The sequence below is a fragment of the Vicugna pacos genome, chromosome 11 (genome assembly GCF_048564905.1).
Source record: "Vicugna pacos chromosome 11, VicPac4, whole genome shotgun sequence".
Lineage (NCBI taxonomy): Eukaryota > Metazoa > Chordata > Mammalia > Artiodactyla > Camelidae > Vicugna > Vicugna pacos.
Genome location: NC_132997.1, coordinates 94,806,025 through 94,826,443, shown reverse-complemented (window position 1 = coordinate 94,826,443; position 20,419 = coordinate 94,806,025). Strand labels below are relative to the sequence as shown.

General features: G+C 46.1%; 1 protein-coding gene across 2 annotated transcripts in view; it reads left to right on the top strand.

The window, feature by feature from the left end:
- Positions 1-20,419, top strand: part of CPXM2 (carboxypeptidase X, M14 family member 2) — a 120,673-nt gene that overhangs the window by 72,216 nt on the left and 28,038 nt on the right. For both annotated transcript variants that reach the window (XM_072972072.1, XM_006220436.4), the window contains 3 exons: positions 6,808-6,892; positions 7,850-8,000; positions 19,175-19,263. In XM_072972072.1, coding sequence (XP_072828173.1) covers positions 6,808-6,892; positions 7,850-8,000; positions 19,175-19,263 — 325 coding nt within the window. The remainder of the gene's footprint in view (positions 1-6,807; positions 6,893-7,849; positions 8,001-19,174; positions 19,264-20,419) is intronic.

The window sequence follows — 20,419 nt, the reverse complement described above, 5'->3', positions numbered from 1 at the left end:
TTATTTTTACACACCTCTTTCTGTAGCTGAATAAGCAAACAAAAAACCATTAAGGATACAGAAGGTCTGAACAATACAATAATTTGTTTAAAATTATACATGTGGAACACTGCATACAACAGTTGTAGAACTGTGACTAGTTTAAATGCACATAGAATATTAGCCAAAATTGACCATATGCTGAGCCATGGAGGAAGTCTCAACAAATGTCAAAGGATTAACATGATTCAGAGTGTGTCCTCTGTCCACAATGGAATTAAACCAGAAATCAGTAATAAGTAGATAACTGGAAAGTCCCTAGTACCTGGAAATATAAAATTATACTCCTAAATAGGCCACAATCAAAGAAGAAAACACTGCTGGAATTCTTATTTTGAACTGAATCATAATGAAGATATGACATATCAGAATTATGGCATGTAGTGAAAGCAGTGCTCGGACAGAGCTTTATAACCTTAAATGCACGTATTAGAAATACAGAAAGGCTGAAAATCAGTGATGTCAAGAAACTATGCAAAAAGAACATCAACTCAAAGCTAAAGAATTACCAAGAAAAAAAAATAAAGACAAGAGTAGAAGTTAATAGAATATTAGTTTGAGCCGTGGGAATTTGCTGATACTCAACCATTTTGGTGTATAAAAATGGGAGTTTCATATGGTTCCTAATAGGAAAAAAATAATAGAGAGAGTAAATAAAGCAAAAAGTTGATTCTTTGAAAAGGTTAATAAAATTATTAAGTTCATGGCTGATCAGGAATAGAGGGAAAAAATCAACTACCAATGTCAAGATTGGAAAAAGAAGCATCTTTAAAAATCTTACAGACATTGTAAAGACAATAAAATGATACAAGAACAAGTTTGTGTCAATAACATCGAAAATAGCTGAAATGCAATAATTCTTCAAAAAACAAGTTACTAAAACTGACAGAAGGAGAAATAAAATATCATAGTGGTCTGATATCTACTAAAAAAGTCAATTCATTATTAAATATTGTCCCACAAAGAAAGCTCCCAATTTCAGAAAGTTTGATAAAATTCTCCCAGACATTTGAGAAAGATATAGTACTCAAAAGTCCAGAAAAAGGAAAAGGAGAAGCATTTCCCAGCCATGAGTTGGCTTTGATATCAAAATCTGATTAGGACATTAAAAAAGCAAAATTATGAAAAAATTTCTTTCATGAACATAGATACAAAAAATTTTAAGCAGTATATTGCCAGATTGAATCCAGCAATATGCACAACACCCCAAGTGGGATTTATTCCAGGAATATAAGGGGGGTTTAACCACAGTTGTAACCAATCACTATAATTTATCACATAAACAGAACTAAAGAGAAAAATTATTTGATCACTCTGATAGATGCAGCAAAGTTATTTGTGAAAATCCAGTAACCATTTGTGTTTAAAAGAAAAATGATCCTTTTAAACTAGGAATAAAGAGGAAACTTCTTAATCTGAAGAAAAGTATCTACTAAAAACCCATGGCAGAGTGTAGCCAAGCCCTTGCAGGAGAGGCCCCGGGGCTCACACTGCAGAATCTGCTTGGAGCTCCTGCTGTGATTCCAGAGCTTGTCTGTACTGACTCATTTTAAGAACTAAAAAATTTTTATAACGTGAAAACCACAGGAATTGCACTTCCTCCTGTTATAACATTAGAAAGTGTTTCAATAAAAGCTGAAAGACTTTATTCAATATTTTCTGAACACAAACATGATATGGAGCTGCAGCAACTATCTGCAACCCAAAGACAAGAAGTGTGAAAAATGAATATATGTTAACATTTTCTTAGAACTTTGAGACAAGTATGATAAATGAATAGATAAGGATGTCTTCTTAGAACTTGGAGACAATGAGTATGAAAAATGAATGTCTACTGATGTTGACTCTGAAACAGTCATCCAGCTGAATGAATTCCAACAGCTGCAAACATCCAGATTCTCTTGTTATGTGAAAAAGAATGAACTCACAGTTGGTTAAAATAAAAACAAATAAACATATAAACAAAGGAAAGAAAACCCTATGGGAAACATGGTGAAATACTCAAACCTTTCCTTCAAGGAGAGACAAAGATGTCTATTATTACCACTTCTTTCAGCACTAAACTGGAGATCCTAGCCAGTATAATAAATAAGATGAGAAAAAAAAATAAAATCCCTAACAATTAGATATAGAAATAGAACTATCATTGTTCTCTGATGACATAACATGTCTATAACAACATCCAAAGGAATCCCAAACTATTAGAATTAATCAATGAATTAGTAAAGTGGCTGGATATACAGTCAACATACAAAAAGCCTTTATGTTTCTACATACCAGCAACAAACAAGGAGAAAATAAAATTTGAGGTGATATCATTTTTGAAATCACCAAAACATCAACTATCTAGGAATAAATCTAACAAAAGATAAATAAAATAAAACCTAAATAAATAGAAGGCTATGCCATGTTTGTGGATTGGAAGAGTTAATACTGAAAGATGTTAATTCCTTTAAAACTGACCTATATATTCAATGACATTCCAATTAAAATCCAAAAAGGCTTTGTTTTGGAAATCGACAAGCTGATTCTAAAAGTTATATAGGAATGCAAAGGGCCAAGAATAGTCAAGGCGAACGTGAAAAGCAAAAAACAAAGTGGGAAAATGTACATAACCAGATATAAAGACCTGTCATAAAGCTACAGAAATTAAGACAGGGTGGGTTTAGCATAAGATAGGGAACAATGGAACAGAGTAAAGCATCCAGAAACATACCCACATGATTTGTAGCAATGGTGTCATTGATGTGCAACAGTCACATGATTTGTAGCAATGATGTCATTGATGTGCAATAAGAAAGTAATCATATAAATGGTTCTGGGTCAATTGGAAGCCCATGTAGAAAACAGTGTATCTTAACCCTTATCTCACACCATGCAATAATCAATTCCATGTAGATTGCAGATCTAAATGTGAAAGGCAAAGCAATAAAGCTTTTAGAAGAAAGCACAGGAAAATATCTTTATGATCTTGGAGTAAGCAAAAATTTATTGGAAAAGGCTTAAATACTGCAAACTGTAAAGGGAAAAACAGTTAACTGGACTATATAAAGATTAAGAAGTTCTCTTCATCAGAAGATACCTCAAAGAGAATAAAAAGGCACAAACTGGAGAAAATATTAGCAATCCACCTATTCAACAAAATAGCTCATATCTAGAAGATATAAAAAACTCTTATGAGTCAATGTGAGAAAGACAAACAACTTCATTGAAAAAAAGGAGAAAACTTGAGTAAGCATTTCACCAAAAGATGATAACGCAAATGCCCGATTAACCTGCAAGATATTGAACTTTATTAGTCATCCAGTAAGTTAAAATTTACAAAAATACAATGAGGTAACAGAACACACTCACCAGGATGGCTAAAATGAAAAAGACAATACCAAGTGTTGTCAAGAATGTGGAGCAACTGGAACTCTCATACTCTGCTGGTATGACTATAAATAGATACAGTTAATTTGGAAAACTACTATAGCCAAGCAAATGTATATCCTAGGACCTATGATCCAGCAGTTCTTTTCCTAATTTTACACCAAGCACAGTTTGTATAAATTCATCAAAAGATACACACAAGACTCTCCATAGAACTACTGCTGTTCATTATGGTCCAACTTGGAAACCATTCAAGTGCTCATTAGCAATAAAGTGGACAAATAAATTGTCCATTCTCAGAAAGCAATGAGAATGAAAAAACGATAATTATGGGCAATAATATGAATTGTCAAAGTCAAAACTAAGCCTGAGACAAAATGAACAAAGGCTGCTTATTGGTAAACTTGTGGCAAGAGGACCCTCTGCTGTCACTTACATTTCATCGGTGAAATCACCATTACCCTCACTTTCAGAGATGGTAGAAAGAAGAGTTGGTTTCATGAACAGAGGAAACACTGAAGTAGTCTCCGATTTCTAAGTGTTCTATTAAGGTAGAAGTTTTAGAAGGGAAGAGACTTTCTAATTTGTCTTAAAGTACTATTAACAAATACATGCTAGGTGGGCAGCAAAAGGGCCAGTTCCCTACTGCCTGGCAGAAGTTCCACCTCTATTAAATGGCCTGTGGATCCCACGGAGCCCCCGTTCTGCTGCCCTGTCCCTCACCCTGCCCTCCAGGACATCAACTTCCTTTCACATCCGCCAAAGCACCACAGCCTCATCTTCAACCATCTGTGAGGTGCTTATGCTCCAGTGGAGGATAAAGACACTACCAGATAAATCTAGAAAGATGTAAAAATTACAAATGGAATTAAACTGTGAAGGAAAGGAACATGTAAGAAAAGAAACTGGCTAGATTGGAGGATTAGAACAGGCTTATCTGATAGCCTGAGGTGTGAGTAATTCAGAGACAGATGGGAGACAGGAGAGGAGGAGGAGTCCAGACAAATGGAGCAGTACATGCAAAGGCCCTGAGGTAAGAGAGAGCATAATCAGTATCAGAAATTGAAAGAGCCTGGAAAATGAGAGATAATCAAGGGTCTTGTAGAATGTGATGAGGAATTTGGTCTAATACTAAATGATATCTTAAGCTGGGGGTGGGGGGCAGCAGTGACAATATTTCATTAGAAAAGTAAGCCTCTGGCTGCAGAATACATTGGGGGGCAGTTTAAAGGCCAGAAGACCAGTTGGAGGCAACTGTAATAATCCTGGCCAGAGAGAACGGGCTGGATGGTGGCAGTGGAGATGAAGGGAATTAGATTCTAGTAAGACATGGGAGGTAAAACTGACACAACTTGGTGATGGATTCACCATAGGGGAGGGAGGGAAAGTGGGGTGCCAAGGATGGCTCTGGGATTTTGTTGCCGTGGGTGGGTGGCAGTAACTTTTCTGAGGTAGGGGCTCCGTTAGACCCCAGGTTGGGGCACAGAGTGAAAGAAATGATTCAATTTGGGTGAGTTAAATTCGAGACATTCAGCAGAGAGGTCAAACAGGCAGAAGGATGCAATGTAGGTGTGCAGTTCAGGAGAGAGGGCTGAGCCACGTAAACAGTTCATTTCCCTTCAGACGTAAGTGTTGAATTTCTTCTCATTTGGGTTGTTTTTTTTTTTTAAGTTTGAGAAACTGTCACCTGGTTTTCATTTCCTTTTTTCTCTCTCCCCTTTTCTTTGGAGAACTTATTTTAACTTTTCTTCCCACCCCTCTCATTGTTTGTGTGCTGCTTCTGACCGAGAGGCTTCCTAAACTCACCCCATCCACCCCTGCAGGAGACCCCCCTCACCTCTGCAGACTGTCTGCTTGGATCCCTGTGGGGCATTATCAGGGGAAAACAGATGGCAAACGAACTGCAGATGCAAGTCATTTGGAAATGATTTGAATGTGGGAAACAGGTTGCTATTTTGGGTGAGGATAATTTTCCAGTGCAAAGGACATGAGCTTTTGCTGAGGCGCCTTTCAAAAGGCATGCTTCCTGCGTCGCAACCTGCAGGCGTGGGCTCGAGCCCGCGGCCTCCCAGGCAGGAACTGTTGTTTGCTAGATCCTGGCCCCCGGCAGGTCCTCACCCAAAGCTGGTGGGCAGGCGAGAGAAGAAGAGAGAAGGTTCAGCCCAGGGTTTGTTTGCAAGCGCGTGTGAAAGCACCTAAGAGTGATTTGTCCAACTAGTCAGACGAACCAGAATGAATAGAACCAGCTACTCTTTCTAAACAAACTTTACAAGACACTGTTGATTTGGACTAGAAACTGGGAACCTTACGGGGATCTGTCTGGATCCTGAGTCCGAGGAGATTTTGCAGGAGGAAAACATGGCTCCCAAAAGCTACAGCTGGTTGCATGTTCTAGAAGATTAGTACACTGGCACTTAGTCCTACTATTTAAAAAATTTAACAGGAAGATGCTGGGGAGACTTTTCTATATTGCTTAACAATTCAAGTTATGAAAAACTGAGGCAAAAGGGAAAAATGTGTTTTCCACAGGAAAGTTGTTTTTTTGCCAAGTCTATCAAATTGACCTCCACTCTGGGAAGTTGAATTACGGCTTTTTTACCCTCAGTGATTTCTGTGCAGTAGGAGGTGATGACAGGGGTCTGGCCTCAGGCCCAGCTGTCACTGGATTATTGTTACCGCTGGGGGCGGGGGCGGGGGAATTATCTGTGTGGCTGTGACAGCCAAGGAGAAGCCGACTGTCTCTTAGAGACTCGCGCTGCTATTTTGGGGGTTGGTGGGATCGACTTTGCCGGATTCCCAAATCAGTTTTCCAAATGAAACTTCTAAACCGACTTGCCTCTTTTACGGAGATTACTTTTCCACGTGGACTTCTCGTACTATGTGTGATGTAAGTGTTCAGTGTCAACAGATAGTAATTATTTGTGTATCTGTGTGTGGAATCAATACTTTGTGCTGACTGGGGGCCAGGCATTGTCCAAAGTGTTTAAAGGGTATTAAACCATTTAGCACTTACATCAGTCCTCTAAGCTTTTATGATTCCCATTGTTTGGATGAATAAACTATAGCCTAGATGGGTCAGGGACCTGGCCAAGGCCACAGGGAGGGTGAGCGAGCAGTGGGGCCAAGGTGTGACCCAGTGCCATCCGCCTCTGGGGTCTACTCTGCATGTTGCCACACCTCTGCATGAAAGAGGTAAACTTTTTTCTTTTGGGAAGTAATTAGGTTTGTTTGTTTGTTTGTTTGTTTGTTTATGTATTTAATGGAGATACTGGGGATTGAACCCAGGACCTTGTGCATGCTAAGCACACACTCTACCTCTGAGCTATACCCCCGCCTCCCACCAAGAGGTAAACATTTTTAAGTGTGTGGTCCCACTGGTGTTTTGTTTTCCCTTAGGAGTGACTGGGTGACCTCCTATAAGGTCATGGTGAGCAATGACAGTCATACGTGGGTCACGGTTAAGAACGGATCCGGAGACATGGTGAGTGTCTTCTCTCCTCTGAGCAGCCCCCAGTGGCTGCCTGCGCAGGGCTCTGCCAGCTTGGGCAGCGTTTGTACCTGGATGTTTGCTGATTCTGTGTGAACTCAAACCAGCCATCCAGTTGGATCGAGAATGGCCCCCTTTCCATGCTCTGAAGCTCAGAACCAAGTGGCCCACGTTTAGGGCTTATGTAGAACTCAGAGCTGCTGGGAGGTGGTCCCTTCCACGAGTCCCAGGTCAGCCCTGGAAGGTAAGTGGCCCATGGGTATGCTGGGGCCCGCACAGCTACTCAGTGTAATAGTTCCCTGACTTTCTTTAATGACCCCGATCTTTCAGCTCCATGATCCTTCCTGGTTGGTCAGTTCTGATCCTTTCACCCTCTTCCTCGGGTTCTGAAGTATAAGGTCCTCACGTGGTATCCAGCGCCCCCCACAGTCGGACTGCAGCCTCCGTTGCAACCTCCTTTCTCATTCTTCCCCCCTCACACACTGCTTCGTGTTCCAGTAAAAGCGAGTCAGTTGCTCTTCTCCCCCTGAATCCCATCTCCGGGCTTCTCCAGCCCTTGCTTCCTTTCCCCTAGAATCACTCCCATCCCTACCCATCTAAATCGTTTTCCTTCAAAGCCAGTTCAAATGGCGCCTCATCCCCGAAGCTTCACCTGGTCCTCTCCTTCTTCCGAAATCCCAAAGCTCTGTGGCTATCTCTCTGCCACGGCACTAATGGATTTCATCTGTGGTCTCGAAGTATTCCCTTTCTCCTCCTCCCTGCCCCCCACCACTAGATGGGGGCTTCCTGGGGTCAGGGTCCCGACCGGATCCATTTCTCTTCCCCCCTCAATGCCCAGCTCACATTAGGGGTCCTCAGTGAGATTTGTGGAATGAGTGAGTTACTGAGTCTTCCATCCCTTGATAACCAAGCTCTAAAAGATTCTCCTTCTCCCCCCTCATGCGTAAATAGATATTTGAAGGAAACAGTGAAAAGGAGATCCCTGTCCTCAACGAGCTGCCCGTCCCCATGGTGGCGCGCTACATTCGCATAAACCCGCAGTCCTGGTTCGACAACGGGAGCATCTGCATGAGGATGGAGATCCTCGGCTGCCCGCTGCCGGGTGAGTTTGCCCTTCCGACGTCCTGCAGGACGGGAGAGCCGATGGAGGACGGGGCCTCGCCAAGGGGAATGACAAACAGCCACCCGATCTTGTTCTCGTGCGAAAAAATACCGCATCAATCGCAGAATATTTAGAAAACGTAGGTACACAAAAAGAGGATAAATAACAGTATCCCATAATCCCACTCAGAGCACCACAGACACTGGGGGTGTCAGAGTCCAGTAATGCCCGCTGCGGTTTTGCCCACTGGGACTTGAAGATGCTGCATGTTTTTAGATTGAAAACTCACTCGATGCTACGACTCAGAAGCAGGTGAAAAAATGACCTAACATTACTTTGATAACATGTTCAATCGTCCTCGAGTGCTCCGCTCCACTAGGCAGAAGAGGTGTTTGTTAGTTCATTTTAAACTTGACCGTGTCCATAGTCTCTTTCTGTTTAAGTAGCTTCATTTGGATGCTTGTGACTTTGGGTGGGTGCTTGTCCCTTTAGGCTGTATTCTCCTTGCCCTATTTTCACAGGACGGTATCTGGGTGTGACCCCAGGGTGGGCAGGAAGAAGGGGGCTTGAATTCACACGTGGATCCTTGCTGGTGTCTGCTCGAGAGAGGCTGATGTGGTCTGGCTTGTGGCTGGCTCTGTCGGCCATTCAGAACTCCTGGGTTTGTGCCCATACGGAGCCTTAGGGAGCCTCTTCATCCTGGCCAGACATCTCCAGGGCAGGAAGCTGGCCTCCAGAACATTCCTAAGGCCCCTTACTAGAGCCTGTAGGAATTTCTACCTTCCTGTCCACCCACAGTCAGGCCACAGGGAGCAAGGAGCACGGCTCTGGGTCATCTCTCCTGTACTTTCTTGTCCAGTGAAGCCTCACCACTCTTGTCCAGCATGAGATTCAGGTCTTGCTCCCTCAGGGATTCCCCCTTTTGTGGGGAGGGTACCACCAGCTCTGATGCTCTCAAGTGCCGCTGTATCCATCACGCTGTTTCTATAGCAGTCCCACCCCGCACCATGAACTTCCACTTAACTGCATTTTCAAAGTATGTGTAATGTCATTTATTGCTTTTCTCTCAATCCAATAATATCCCTGATCTTGCCTTTTCAAGTATGAATTTTTACTACACAAACCCTCTATGAGTGAGAAAAATGGGTCTATCTGTTTACCTCCTTACCCTCACGCCAGACAGATTCTTTGTTATATATGTGTACTTACTAGATTGCAGACTTTTTTCATGTCATTAAAACTACTAGAGACCATCTGTCTTCTGGCTGCCTTTATTCTCGTCTGTGGACAAGATCCTGTATCTTCAAACTGCCTCTTACAGTTGGAAGTTCGGTGGTTTCCAGTGTTTTGACTCTAAAGGACCCCACAGCGAGCACCTTTTTTCCTACATCATGGTGTGTGTCCAGAATTATTGTGCAAATTATGGGATTATTCAATTATGAGATTATTGCTTAAATTAAACTGTGATAGGTGGGATTGCTGGTGCAAAGGATGTGTGTGTTTTCAAGGCTGATCCAGAGAGAATGTTGAAGGCCTCCTGATCGGGGATTTGGACCTCCTTTTGTGGCTGGTTCATCCTGGGAGCGGCCCGCCAGTCACAGGTCCTTCTGCTGCCGCCCAAGGCCTGCTGGGCTTTTCTGAGCACCCTGCGTCTGTGAGGCCCTCTTTGTGCCAAGTCGCTCAGCGCAGCCTCTGTCTGCTTGCTTTAAAGAGCAGGGTCACGGTTTCTCTCTGAGGGCAGGAATTCATCTATTGTTGGTAAAGGGCAAAGGGCAGCCCGTGAGAGTCTCATGAAATAAATATTTCCCTGTGAAGTTATTCTTGGTGTGTGTGTGTGTGTATGTGTTTGAAGATCGGTCCTGGGGGCAATTTAAACACAAAGACAGAGTTACAGTGTGAAATCTGGATGGGTTTCAAGTATGGACTTGGAATGGTTCTATTTTCCAACCTGGAATATTTAGGGCCATTTTTCTTCTAGAAATGACTTAGCAGTCTGCCCAGAGGGGAGCTGGCCCTGGTGCACGCCACCCGGTGGTGGTCACATCTGAGGCCCTGGGGCGGCACAGGGGCCCCCACAGCCGTGTGGGCAAATGAGTCTTGCTCAGCTGCCTTGTTGTGTGCACAGTTCTTTTGTGCAAGTTAATGAGGCCAAAGGCAGAGGTGACCCAACCAACTTAGCCACTCAAACCCAAGGTGACTTTGTGGTCTAAGTGGAACCGCCTGGAGTCTCTTCTTCCTGGAACTCCTGTTTATGAAAAATTCATTTACCTTTGCTTTTCTTCTGCTTCTCTTTGTTCGGCCCTTACTGTCATCCTCTGAACTCTCAGGTCGGGGCAGAGGAAGGTGGTGATTACTTGTAAGTCTTCGTGAATAATGTTTCCAGGAATTTTTGAATTGGAAAATGAATTACTCTATAACGTGGTCTAGTAATAGGATTTTTAAAGCTCAAAACTAACAGAAAATGAGGAGAATTTTTGTTCTGTTTTTTGGGGGGAGGGGAGATAATTAAGTTTATTTATTTATTTTATTTTATTTTTAATGGGTTCAAACCCAGGACCTTGTGCATGCTAAACACACACTCTACCACTGAGCGCTACCCTCCCCACCCACCTCGGGAGCGTTATTTAATGGCTATAGTTTCAGTTTTGTTAGATGAGAAAATTATAGAGATCTGTTTCTACAACAGTGTGGATATAATCAACACCACTCAACTGGACTCTAAAAAATGGTTAAGATGGTAAATTATAAGTCTTGTGTATTTTACCATGATTAAAAATTTTTTGAATTTGAAAAGATCTTATTAAATGTGGTTTGTTTTTTAAAAAGCAAAAGAAAATCCTTTCCCCCACATTTGAATGGTCCTGTCCATTTTGGGCTAAGGATCTCTGCATATCAGAAGCTAGGGAGAGCTTCTTAAGATAAATTTTCAATAATGAAGAATTCAGACCCACACCAGCTGACTCCAAGATCATAGTGTCGGTGGTTTTCAGATACTTCGCTGTTGCAAACAACTCTGCAGTGTGCTCTGCCTGGTGCTGAAAAGGGCCCCCCTGTTCTGCAGACGATTCCCCACAGGGTGACAGGACTGTGCCCAGGGTCCTGGGAAATGACCCACGGTGCAGGGGGTGGCAGTGCTGGGGCCCCGGGTGCTGTCTGCAGCTTCTGTTATGAGTGCGTGACTCCGCCCTCCCTGGGGTAAGCCATCACTGCCCCCACCTCGTCTTCCTGGCCACCGGGTCGGAGCCGCTGCCCTCCCTCTGCACGGTGCTGAGGGGCCCCGGGTCTTGAGTTCGGCTCAGAGGAGCTTGCGGTGTGTGGGAAGGAGCTTGTGTCCCTCAAGCGTGGACGAGCTGGTAAAGGGCAGTGTCCCCAAGTCACTCCTTCGGGTGGGCCAGGACCAGCTGAGAAGCTGTGTCCTTCCTCCGAATACATACACACTCCAGTCATAAGTCACTGAGAAAATGTTTCCATTCTAAGACCGCCACCAATCCTGCTGAGTCGTAATGATGTCACAGCCCGTCCCACCCCGTCTCATCGGTACGTACAGACCCGGGGGAGCTTGGGCTCTGCGGGGCCAGCAGAGCTGCGAGGACTTTTTAAGTCTGCTTGCTCTGCTACCTTCCACTTTTCTTTACTGCGTTTGAACACCCTCTTGTCCTGTGGAATCGAGCATTAACTTGCAGGCCTGGGCTGTGGAAAGATAGGAATCAGACAGCTGAGCCAGAGTTGCTCCATGTCCCCCTTATTTATCCCATCCTTTTGCTAAGGGTGATGTTGGCAGCCGCTTTTTGGCAAGGATGGAAGGGCTCGCTGGAACCATGTGTACCAGCCGCAAGCTCTCCATCGTCACCAGTGGCCCAGGCCTTGTCGGATCTGAAAAAGGAGATGAACTCACATTCTGTGCAGGGGAGCCTGGTGGACAGAAAGGGCATGAGCTTTGATTTAGGTCACACCTGGGTTCCAATTCCACTTGGCAGCTGTGGTCTCAGGCAGCTTGTGGAAATACTCTCTGCCTTGCTTTTCTCATCTCTGAAATGGGGACAATACCTTCCCTGTAGAATTGAGATTAGGTCTTTCAATTCCTGTATCACCTTTCCTAAAACATCCCAGTGAAGTAAGTGAGGTCCTCATGTACCTACAGGAGGTCCTGAGACTCCCTCCCCAACCCCAGTAGTGCCGGGGGCGCCTGGGGCGGCTGCCTGCCTCCTGCTTCAGCTGCCGTCTCCCAGGGCTGCTCCTGGTCACCCGAGGCCACTCCTGCCAGTTGCCCTCGATTTGGGAACAGCATTCTCCACGATGCTGATCCGTCTGAGGGGTTATTGCTAAAGGTTGGGGAATAGAAAAGGGGCTTTATTACCTGTAACACCGAGAGCCCCACGGACCTGACAGTCAACGTTTCTGTCTCAAAGGCTCCTGCTCATCCCAGCAAAGGGGACCCAAAGCTTGCCCCCTTCTCCCCGAGACCAGCTGCTGCCATGTTGCTCTCCCTCTGCCTCCCATCTCCTGTCTGGCTGTGTCTTCCTCTGACTTCCTGTCTCTTGGGCATCCAGGTTAGAGGGTGAGGCGAGTGGGACTGAAACATCTGTTTCTTTCTGAGACAGAGACCGTGAACTCCCATCTTCCCCCTTCTCCCACCCTGGCTGGATGGAGCCTTGTTTTCTGAAACCACGAGCTCCACGAGGACTCCACTTCGCCCCGAGCACATGCCTGGGCTGCCCTCGTTCTTAGCTGTACGTTTTCAGCTGCTCTCCTACCCCCGATTCGCAGACATTGTGAAGGCTGACTGTGATCAGTCTGAGGGCTGCCAGCACATGGTAAGTGCAGAACACGTGTTGTTTCTCCACCCTCCCTCCTTCCTTCTTTCACTGCCCTTGGTTTGACCATTTGGTGCTGTGGCTGGCTCCAGACCCCTCGGATGGTGGGTGGATGAGAGAGGATGTGTCATTTCTTCTCATCCTGATGCTGCCTCGTCCTCTCTGTGTCGTGTGTTCAGGCCACTGGCCGCTCTTGGGACTTGCTGATGAGGCTAAACTGCTGCTTTTCCAGAAACCAGAACGCCTCTCTCTCAAGTCTCAGGATGCTGAGATGGAGGATGAGAGGGCAGGTCCCACAGGGAACCACAGATTCCCCCCGCCCTGGGTTCGACTACACAGCAAGAAACCCACCTCTCACCGTGCAGACGTAGCTCAGTTCAGAAAGTGGGGGTGGCCCTCTCCCAGTGGACTTCAATGCAAGGCGTGCCATGGCTGACCGCATTGGGTTGAATAGTGTCCCCCCAGAATTCCTGTCCACCTGGAACCTCAGAGTGTGGCTTCATTTAGAAAGAGAGGCTTTGCAGGTGTGGTTAGTTAAGATGAGGTCATGCTGGGTTAGGGTGGGCCCTAAATCCAATGACTGGTGTCCTTAAAAAGAGACAACAGAGACACAGAGACACACAGGAAGAAGGCCTTGCGATGACACAGCCGGACATTAGTGATGTGGCTATGAGCCAAGGGTGGCCGGCGACCACCGGAAGCTAAGAAGACACAGGAAGGATCTTCCGCTAGAGCCTTGACGGAGCACGGCCCTGCTGGCACCTTGATTTCAGACGTCTGTCCTTCCGAACTGTGAGGGAATGCACTTCTGGTTCAAGCCCCCTAGTTTATGTTGCTTCGTCATGGAGGCCCCAGGAAGCCAGCACACTAACAAACCCGAAGATGGCAGAACACTCTGTAATGATCCTCAGTCCTGAGGACGCGGCTTTCCTTTACCACCCCCCCCCCCGCCCTACCCTCCATCCCCTGGTCTGCTATGGAGGTAGGGTAACAGCATTGCAGCATAAAGTGGCCTCTTCTCAGAGGTCCCCTGCGCCCTAGAAAGCGTTAGCTTTTTTTTTGTAACTCCCTGCCTAAATAACTTGATTGGAATATCCATCCATCCACCCATCCATCCGTCCGTCCGTTCATTCCTCACTCCTTCATTCATATATTACGCATGTAGGGGGTGCCTGTTCTGAGGCAGGACCCAAGGATTCCGAGGTAAGATGCTGCAGCTGCTGCGCCCAGGTCTCTCACAGTGCAGCGGGGGGACCTGTCGGCATCTTTTCCCCAGTGAATCCCTCTTGGTCCAACTGCCTGATGCTGATTATCTTAGGAAACTGTCAAAACAGCAACATTCTTGAAAACTGTCTTTCCTGACAGTTCCTCCTGTCAGTCTGGCTGCAGATTGGCCCTGGGACTGTCTGGAGAAGCAGCATCAGCCAAGAAACCAGAGTTTCCTGGACGTCTGTGAGCAGCACGGTGGAGATGCCACGTGGCAGGGTTACGTGAGATGAGGCAGAAAGGAAATAAGCACGAATGATGTACTGCTCCCTCTCTGGAGCCACGCGAAGCTGTGGGTTTGATGCTTTTACTGACAGTGATGATGTAGGGTCAAAATGGGCTCTGCCAGGGGGTCCACTTCTCCGGTGCCCCTCTTAGGGTGACCGGGTCATAAGAACAGTCAGATGGGGCTGGACAAGTGTGACTTCTTTTCACTGGGGAGCGAGCTCTTTGCAGAAGAGGTTTGCATATGGTGCCAGGTCAGCTGTGCTCAGGGATGTCCATGCTTAGGGAGGTCACCAGGCCACAGTGGCGGGCATTTCCTTGGGTGAGGGTCTGACCTCATGGCAGGTAAAGAAAGATCTGTGGTGGCTGTGGTTCCGATGTAAGAGAACACTTCAAGGCCAGCAATTTGTTTTTGTTTTTGTTTTTGTTTTTGTTTTTTAATAAAGTGAAACTCACGTAACATACAGTTAAGCATTTTCAAGTATAAAGTTCAGTGCGATTTAGTGTCTTTACAAGGTTGTGCAGTCAGTAGCTCTCTCTAGTTTCAGAACTTTGTCATGGACCCAAAAACATCCTGGACCCCCTGAGTAATCACTTCCAGATCTCCCTCCACCATCGGCTGGTAGCCTCTAGTCCGCAGTGTCTCTGTGGGTTTGCCTGCTCTGGGTAAAAGCACATCATGAGCCCAGTGATTCCAGATGGCAGTGAGTCCCCTTTCCAGCAAAGAGAGCCTTTCCCTTCCAGCTGAGCACTTGCTCCTGCCCAGCAAGAGCCCGACCCCCAAAGCAGCAAACAGCAAAGCAGAAGGGTCCAAGAATGTTGCTATGCCCTCGGATGTCCAGTGGTGGGCTTTGGTCCAGGATCATTGCCGTCCTGGGTAGGGAGCTGGTGCCTGATTTGGGATGCGAGGGGCGTGTCCATAGCAGTGAGGAGGCAGGGATGTTTGGGGTGTGTAGTTTTTCTAGGAACTGCGGTGACAAAGTACCAAAATTGGAGGGCTTTAGAATTTGAGGGAGTTATCGTCTGACAGTTCTGGAGAAGTCGGAGATCAAGGTGTAGCAGGGCTGGTTCCTTCTGAGGCTGTGAGGGAGACTCTGTTCCTTGCCTCTCCCCTGGCCTCCGGGGGTTTGCTGCCTAACTTGGTCTTCCTTGGCTTGTAGATTCATCACCCTGACCTCTGCCTCCATCGTCACATGGTGGTCCCCAGCGTGCTTCTCTGTGTTCACACTTCCCCTGCTCACAGTCCTATTGGAATGGGGTCCACCCTAATGACCTCACTGAAAGTTGATTACCTCTGTAGAAATCTCTCCAAATAAGGTCACGTTCTAAGCTGCTGGGGGTTAGGATTCCAACATAACCATGTGGGGGGAGTGGACATAATTCAACCTGAAATAGGCTCCATGAGTAGCCCCACTGGGGCAGAGCAGGACTGTGAGTGGCTGAATAAGAGAAGTAACATTGGGAGGATAGTGTTAGTCTCTGTGTGCCTCGTCTGAAGTTTGTCTGTTCCCGTAACGAAGGTGTCCAGAAGGAGTCAGCTGGTTTTCAGGACATCTGACGTATGAAGCCAACTACATGAAAGGAAGCATCCAGAGCTCCATCTGGGAGGATAAAGGCCTTGCAGACTGAGTCAGTCAGGACTTCTGCTGTTTCAAATGTCAGAAGATCTACTCATATTAGCTTAAAGGGTGGGCTGGTGGGAGTGTCGGGAGAGGGATATTGTGGCTCACAGAAATGAAAGCTCTGGGGGGCAGATCTGACTCTGGCTTCAGGCAGGAATAGGTCTGTCATCTCGGGGCCTCTGGTGCAGTCAGGGCTCCCTTACCTTGCAGGCAGGGAGAAGGCCATTCACACCCCAAACTCATCCTCCGTGTGAGTGACTCCCGCAGGAGAGAGACCCGCCTCTGTAGCTCTGGGAGGAAAGTCATCTGTCAGCCCAGCTTGCATCCTGGGATCCCGGGGTCATCTCTGAGTCAGCGACTGTGGTTAATTGGCTGGACTTGGGTTACACGCCCACACCTAGGAGTGCTGGCCAAGCCAATTCTGTCGGAACCATCTGGGATAGAGTCCCCACAGGAGAAAAAGATTCTTTTGCCTACAGAAGAAGGAGGGACAGTGGGTTTGACTGTGTCTGTTGGGCTGTGTCTGTTGACTCTGGCCCTGGCGGGAGCGAGCCAGCAGGCCTGGCTGGGCTTGGTTCTCAGTCTTTCCCTGCAGTGCTGGGCTCCTGACAGGTTCTGAGTGAGACATTATCCAATCCGAGTAAGTGGACAAGTAAATAAGTACTTACTCCAAAGGTGGGAGACTGAGAGTGGTGGAAAATGCTCACCTGCGGTTCTGAGACTGTGCTGGAACTTCTTCCCCTGACCTTGGACAAATTAATTAGTCTCAAGGAAGGAGGGATGTTGCCACACCTGGAGCTCTTTTGTACACAGACATCTGAGTTTTCCTTCAGTCCTTCTTAAGAACCTTCAAACACATACCTTGTGTGTGAAGACAAAAGGGGCTTTCCATAAAGAGTTTGGAAAGACACCCCTGGGGTTTGGGGGTGTTAAATAGGTCTTAGGAAAGAGCAGGTAGGCAAATTAAGTGTAAATTAATGGGAAAAAGCTCTTTACCTTGGCTTTGAAACATACAGGTTTGGAGATCAAAGGGCAGGAGGCTTGCCCGAGGGTGTGGTCAGCCCACGCTCCACAAAGGAGAGAACCTGAGATATAACTGGGGGTCTCTGCCAAACCCGAATGGCTTTTGCCTTCTTTCCTGAACAGAAAGCCAGTCTGCCCGCCCACATGATTTCTCTTTCAATGGCGGTTATTTGTTTCTAACGGTGTCGCTGGCAACCCTCTTGTGAATATTAAAGTTTTCTTGATGTTTGGTGCTACATGTGATTTTCAGCTTCTTGCACGTGGCCCCCTTTTCTCAAGGGTGAAGCCAGTCTTTACGTGAACCCTGGCAGGCAGGTTCTGTGGTGGCATGAGCTAGGACTCCCTGCTCCCGATACCACTGGGAGCAAGTGTTCATACGTCCATCACCTGCCACTGCCACCACCTCCAGAATTGTCCTTCAAGCCGCTTGGATCAAACTGACAGCTGCTGTGGTTCCAACCTTACTTTGTTGATTCCTGGGTTAGTACGTCCCCCCGTCTAAAGCACCACGTCCTCCCTGCGCTGAGGGGAGCTCTGGGCTGGCCAGGGTTTCTGGCTGCATGGAGGCGGAGCTGGTATGCCTGTTACTGAACCAGACTTGGGTCTGCTTACCCGTGCGAAGTAAAGCCAATCCACTGACACCGGGTTGTAGTGAAGGAAAGTGCAACGTTTACTGCAGGTGCCAAGCAAGGAGTCCAGGGAGCTAGTGCTCAAAAGGTCCGGACTAGTCAGCATCATCAACCTTCTGGTTCCAGTATCACCCACCTTCTGGGGTCTCTGTGCTTGTGGGCAGCATGTAGTTAACGTCTTCCCCCTGGTGGGGGTTCCAGTATCTGCAAAACCACTCAAAGGATATGGTGCAGAATATTATCTATAGCTCTTGAGGAGAAACTAAAATGTCCTTGACTTTTTTTAATGGCTAAACTGTCATTATTTTGTCTTGCTTGGCTGTTTTCCTTTCTTTCTGCATTTTCTCACTTCTCTGATTCAATGTACTCTTTGGAACCAGGGGAAGGCCTAGGGGACTGAAGAGGCAGGCAGAGGACATCGGGGTGGGGGTTCTGTCCTGGAAAGATCCCATCGGGTCCTGCTCGGTTATAAGCCTGGCTGAGGCTCTCTAAGCCTCGCTACTTTTTGTCAGGGCAGGAGAAAGTCCTCAGGGCCCACTGAATTGTCCCTTCCCCCTAATCCTCTTCCTGTTCCCAGTCCCCTCCTTTCTTTTGAGTGCTGTTTGTTTTTGTAATTCTATAAATAATATAGGCTTATAAGAATTCAGAAAAGTTCATTTTATATGGAAGAGAATCAAATCAAGAGTGGACATCTCCTCCCCAGTCCCCACTGTTAATACATCCTACTTATGTCTGTGAGGGTGGCTCGGCTCCAGCGAGGGCCAGCCCAGCTCCCGCTGGCTTAACAGTCCAGGGAATTCCTTATCTCATGTGACTGCAGGTCCCAAGGGAAGTCGGTGGGGGTCCAGGGTTGGTTAACTTCATAGCTCCTGATTTGGGGTTCTCTCTGTCCTCTACACTGAAGAAATTCTCACTCACTCCTCTGCACTGTTAAAGTCCTTCCCTTCAACCTGGACCAGTAAGAGTGGCCAGGAGATGCTGTGCTCTGACTGGCTTAGATCAGTCATGTTGAACCCCTGGAGCTGCGGGCATGAGGTTGGTTACCGGAAGTGGAGCAGCAGGGCCCCCCACACAACACAGGGCTTCTGTTAAGACGGATAAAAGTGGACTGGGTGCTGGGTGAGCAACTAATAGTGTGCACCACACTTCTGGAGATTTCCATTTATCCGAGTGGTTGTGATACTCATTCATTCATTCATTCATTTATTCATTCATTCATTATTCCTTCATTCATTTAGTGTGATAGTTTGCCAGGCACGTAATACTAACAGTAAACCAGCAACGGAGGTACCAGGGTCTCCCTGTTTTGGGTGAAGACACCAAGGCAGAGATGGCCCCAGTGACTTACCCAAGGTCACACAGCACATGAGTAGGCGAGCAGAGATTGGAGCCAGGCAAACTGGCTCCAGGCTCATGCTCCCCACATTGGGGAGTTCTGACTCTTACGATGCTTCTCGAAAGTTGGCTCTCTCACCTCTGTGCAAATGTTAGAAGCTGGAGGTAGGGCTGTGTTCCCACACAAATCGGCACCTCACAGAACCACCACAAGTGACAGAATGGTGCGAATGAGTTCAAAACCATATTTCTGTCCCTAGATCCAAATAACTATTATCACCGACGGAACGAAATGACCACCACCGACGACCTGGATTTTAAGCATCACAGCTATAAGGAAATGCGTCAGGTAAGGTCCGGATGTGTCAGAGAAATTTATCCCTCACCCAGAGGCACACAGGCATTGGTTTTTGTGTTTTTATGATTTGCTGAAGCCACAGTAAGTGCTTGTAGTTTTGAAGTTGAGGATGCCTCGTTGGGGTTCAGGTGATAAGAGGAAGCCTCCCTCACCAGTAAATGATTGAAGCAGAATTCGGATCAGACTTTCTGATTTAATACTGTAGTTCTTCCTCCTGCGTGGTTAGTGGGAATGTAAATGGGTGCAGCCACTGTGGAAAACAGTATGGAGTTTCCTTAAAAAACTAAAAATAAAGCTACTGAATGGTCCAGCAATCCCACTCCTGGGTATATATCTGGAAAAAATAAAAACTCTAATTTGAAAAGACACATGAAGCTCAGTGTTCATAGCAGCACCATTTACAATAGCCAAGATGTAGAAATAACCCAAGTGCCCATCAACAGACTATTGGCTTAAGAGAATGTGTATATATGCACAGTGGAATATCATTCAGCCATAAAAAGGATAAATATTGCCATTCATAGCAACATGGATGGACCTAGAGAATAGTATACTTATTGAAGTAAGTCAGATAGAGAAAGACAAATACATGACATCACTTATATGTGGAATCTAAAAAATAATACACATGAATGTATGTACAAAATAGAAACAGACTCACGGACATAGAAAACAAACTTATGGTTACCAAAGGGGAAGGGACAAATTAGGATTAACAAACTACTATACATAAAATAGATAAGCAACAAGGATTTACTGTAGAGCACAGGGAATTATATTCAGTAGCTTATAGTAACCTATAATGGAAAATCATCTGAAAAAGTATATGTGTAACTGAATCACTTTGCTGTACACCTGAAACTAACACAATATCGTAAATCAACTATAATTTAAAACAATACTGTAGTTCTGAAGAATCACCGTATGTTTGAGTGGTGTCACTGATGTAGGACGTTAGTGTCATATGCAGAGTTGAAGAAGAAAAAGAAGCCAGAATACCACTGGTAATAGTAACTGCAGGAAGCCCTCACACGGGACGTACATCAGCTTCCCCACATTAGCAATTTCCCGGCATTAACGTGGTCAGTCCCTCTAACCACCCTAGGAGTGCGGAGCTGTTCTTGTCCTTACCTTCCTGGTGGGGAAA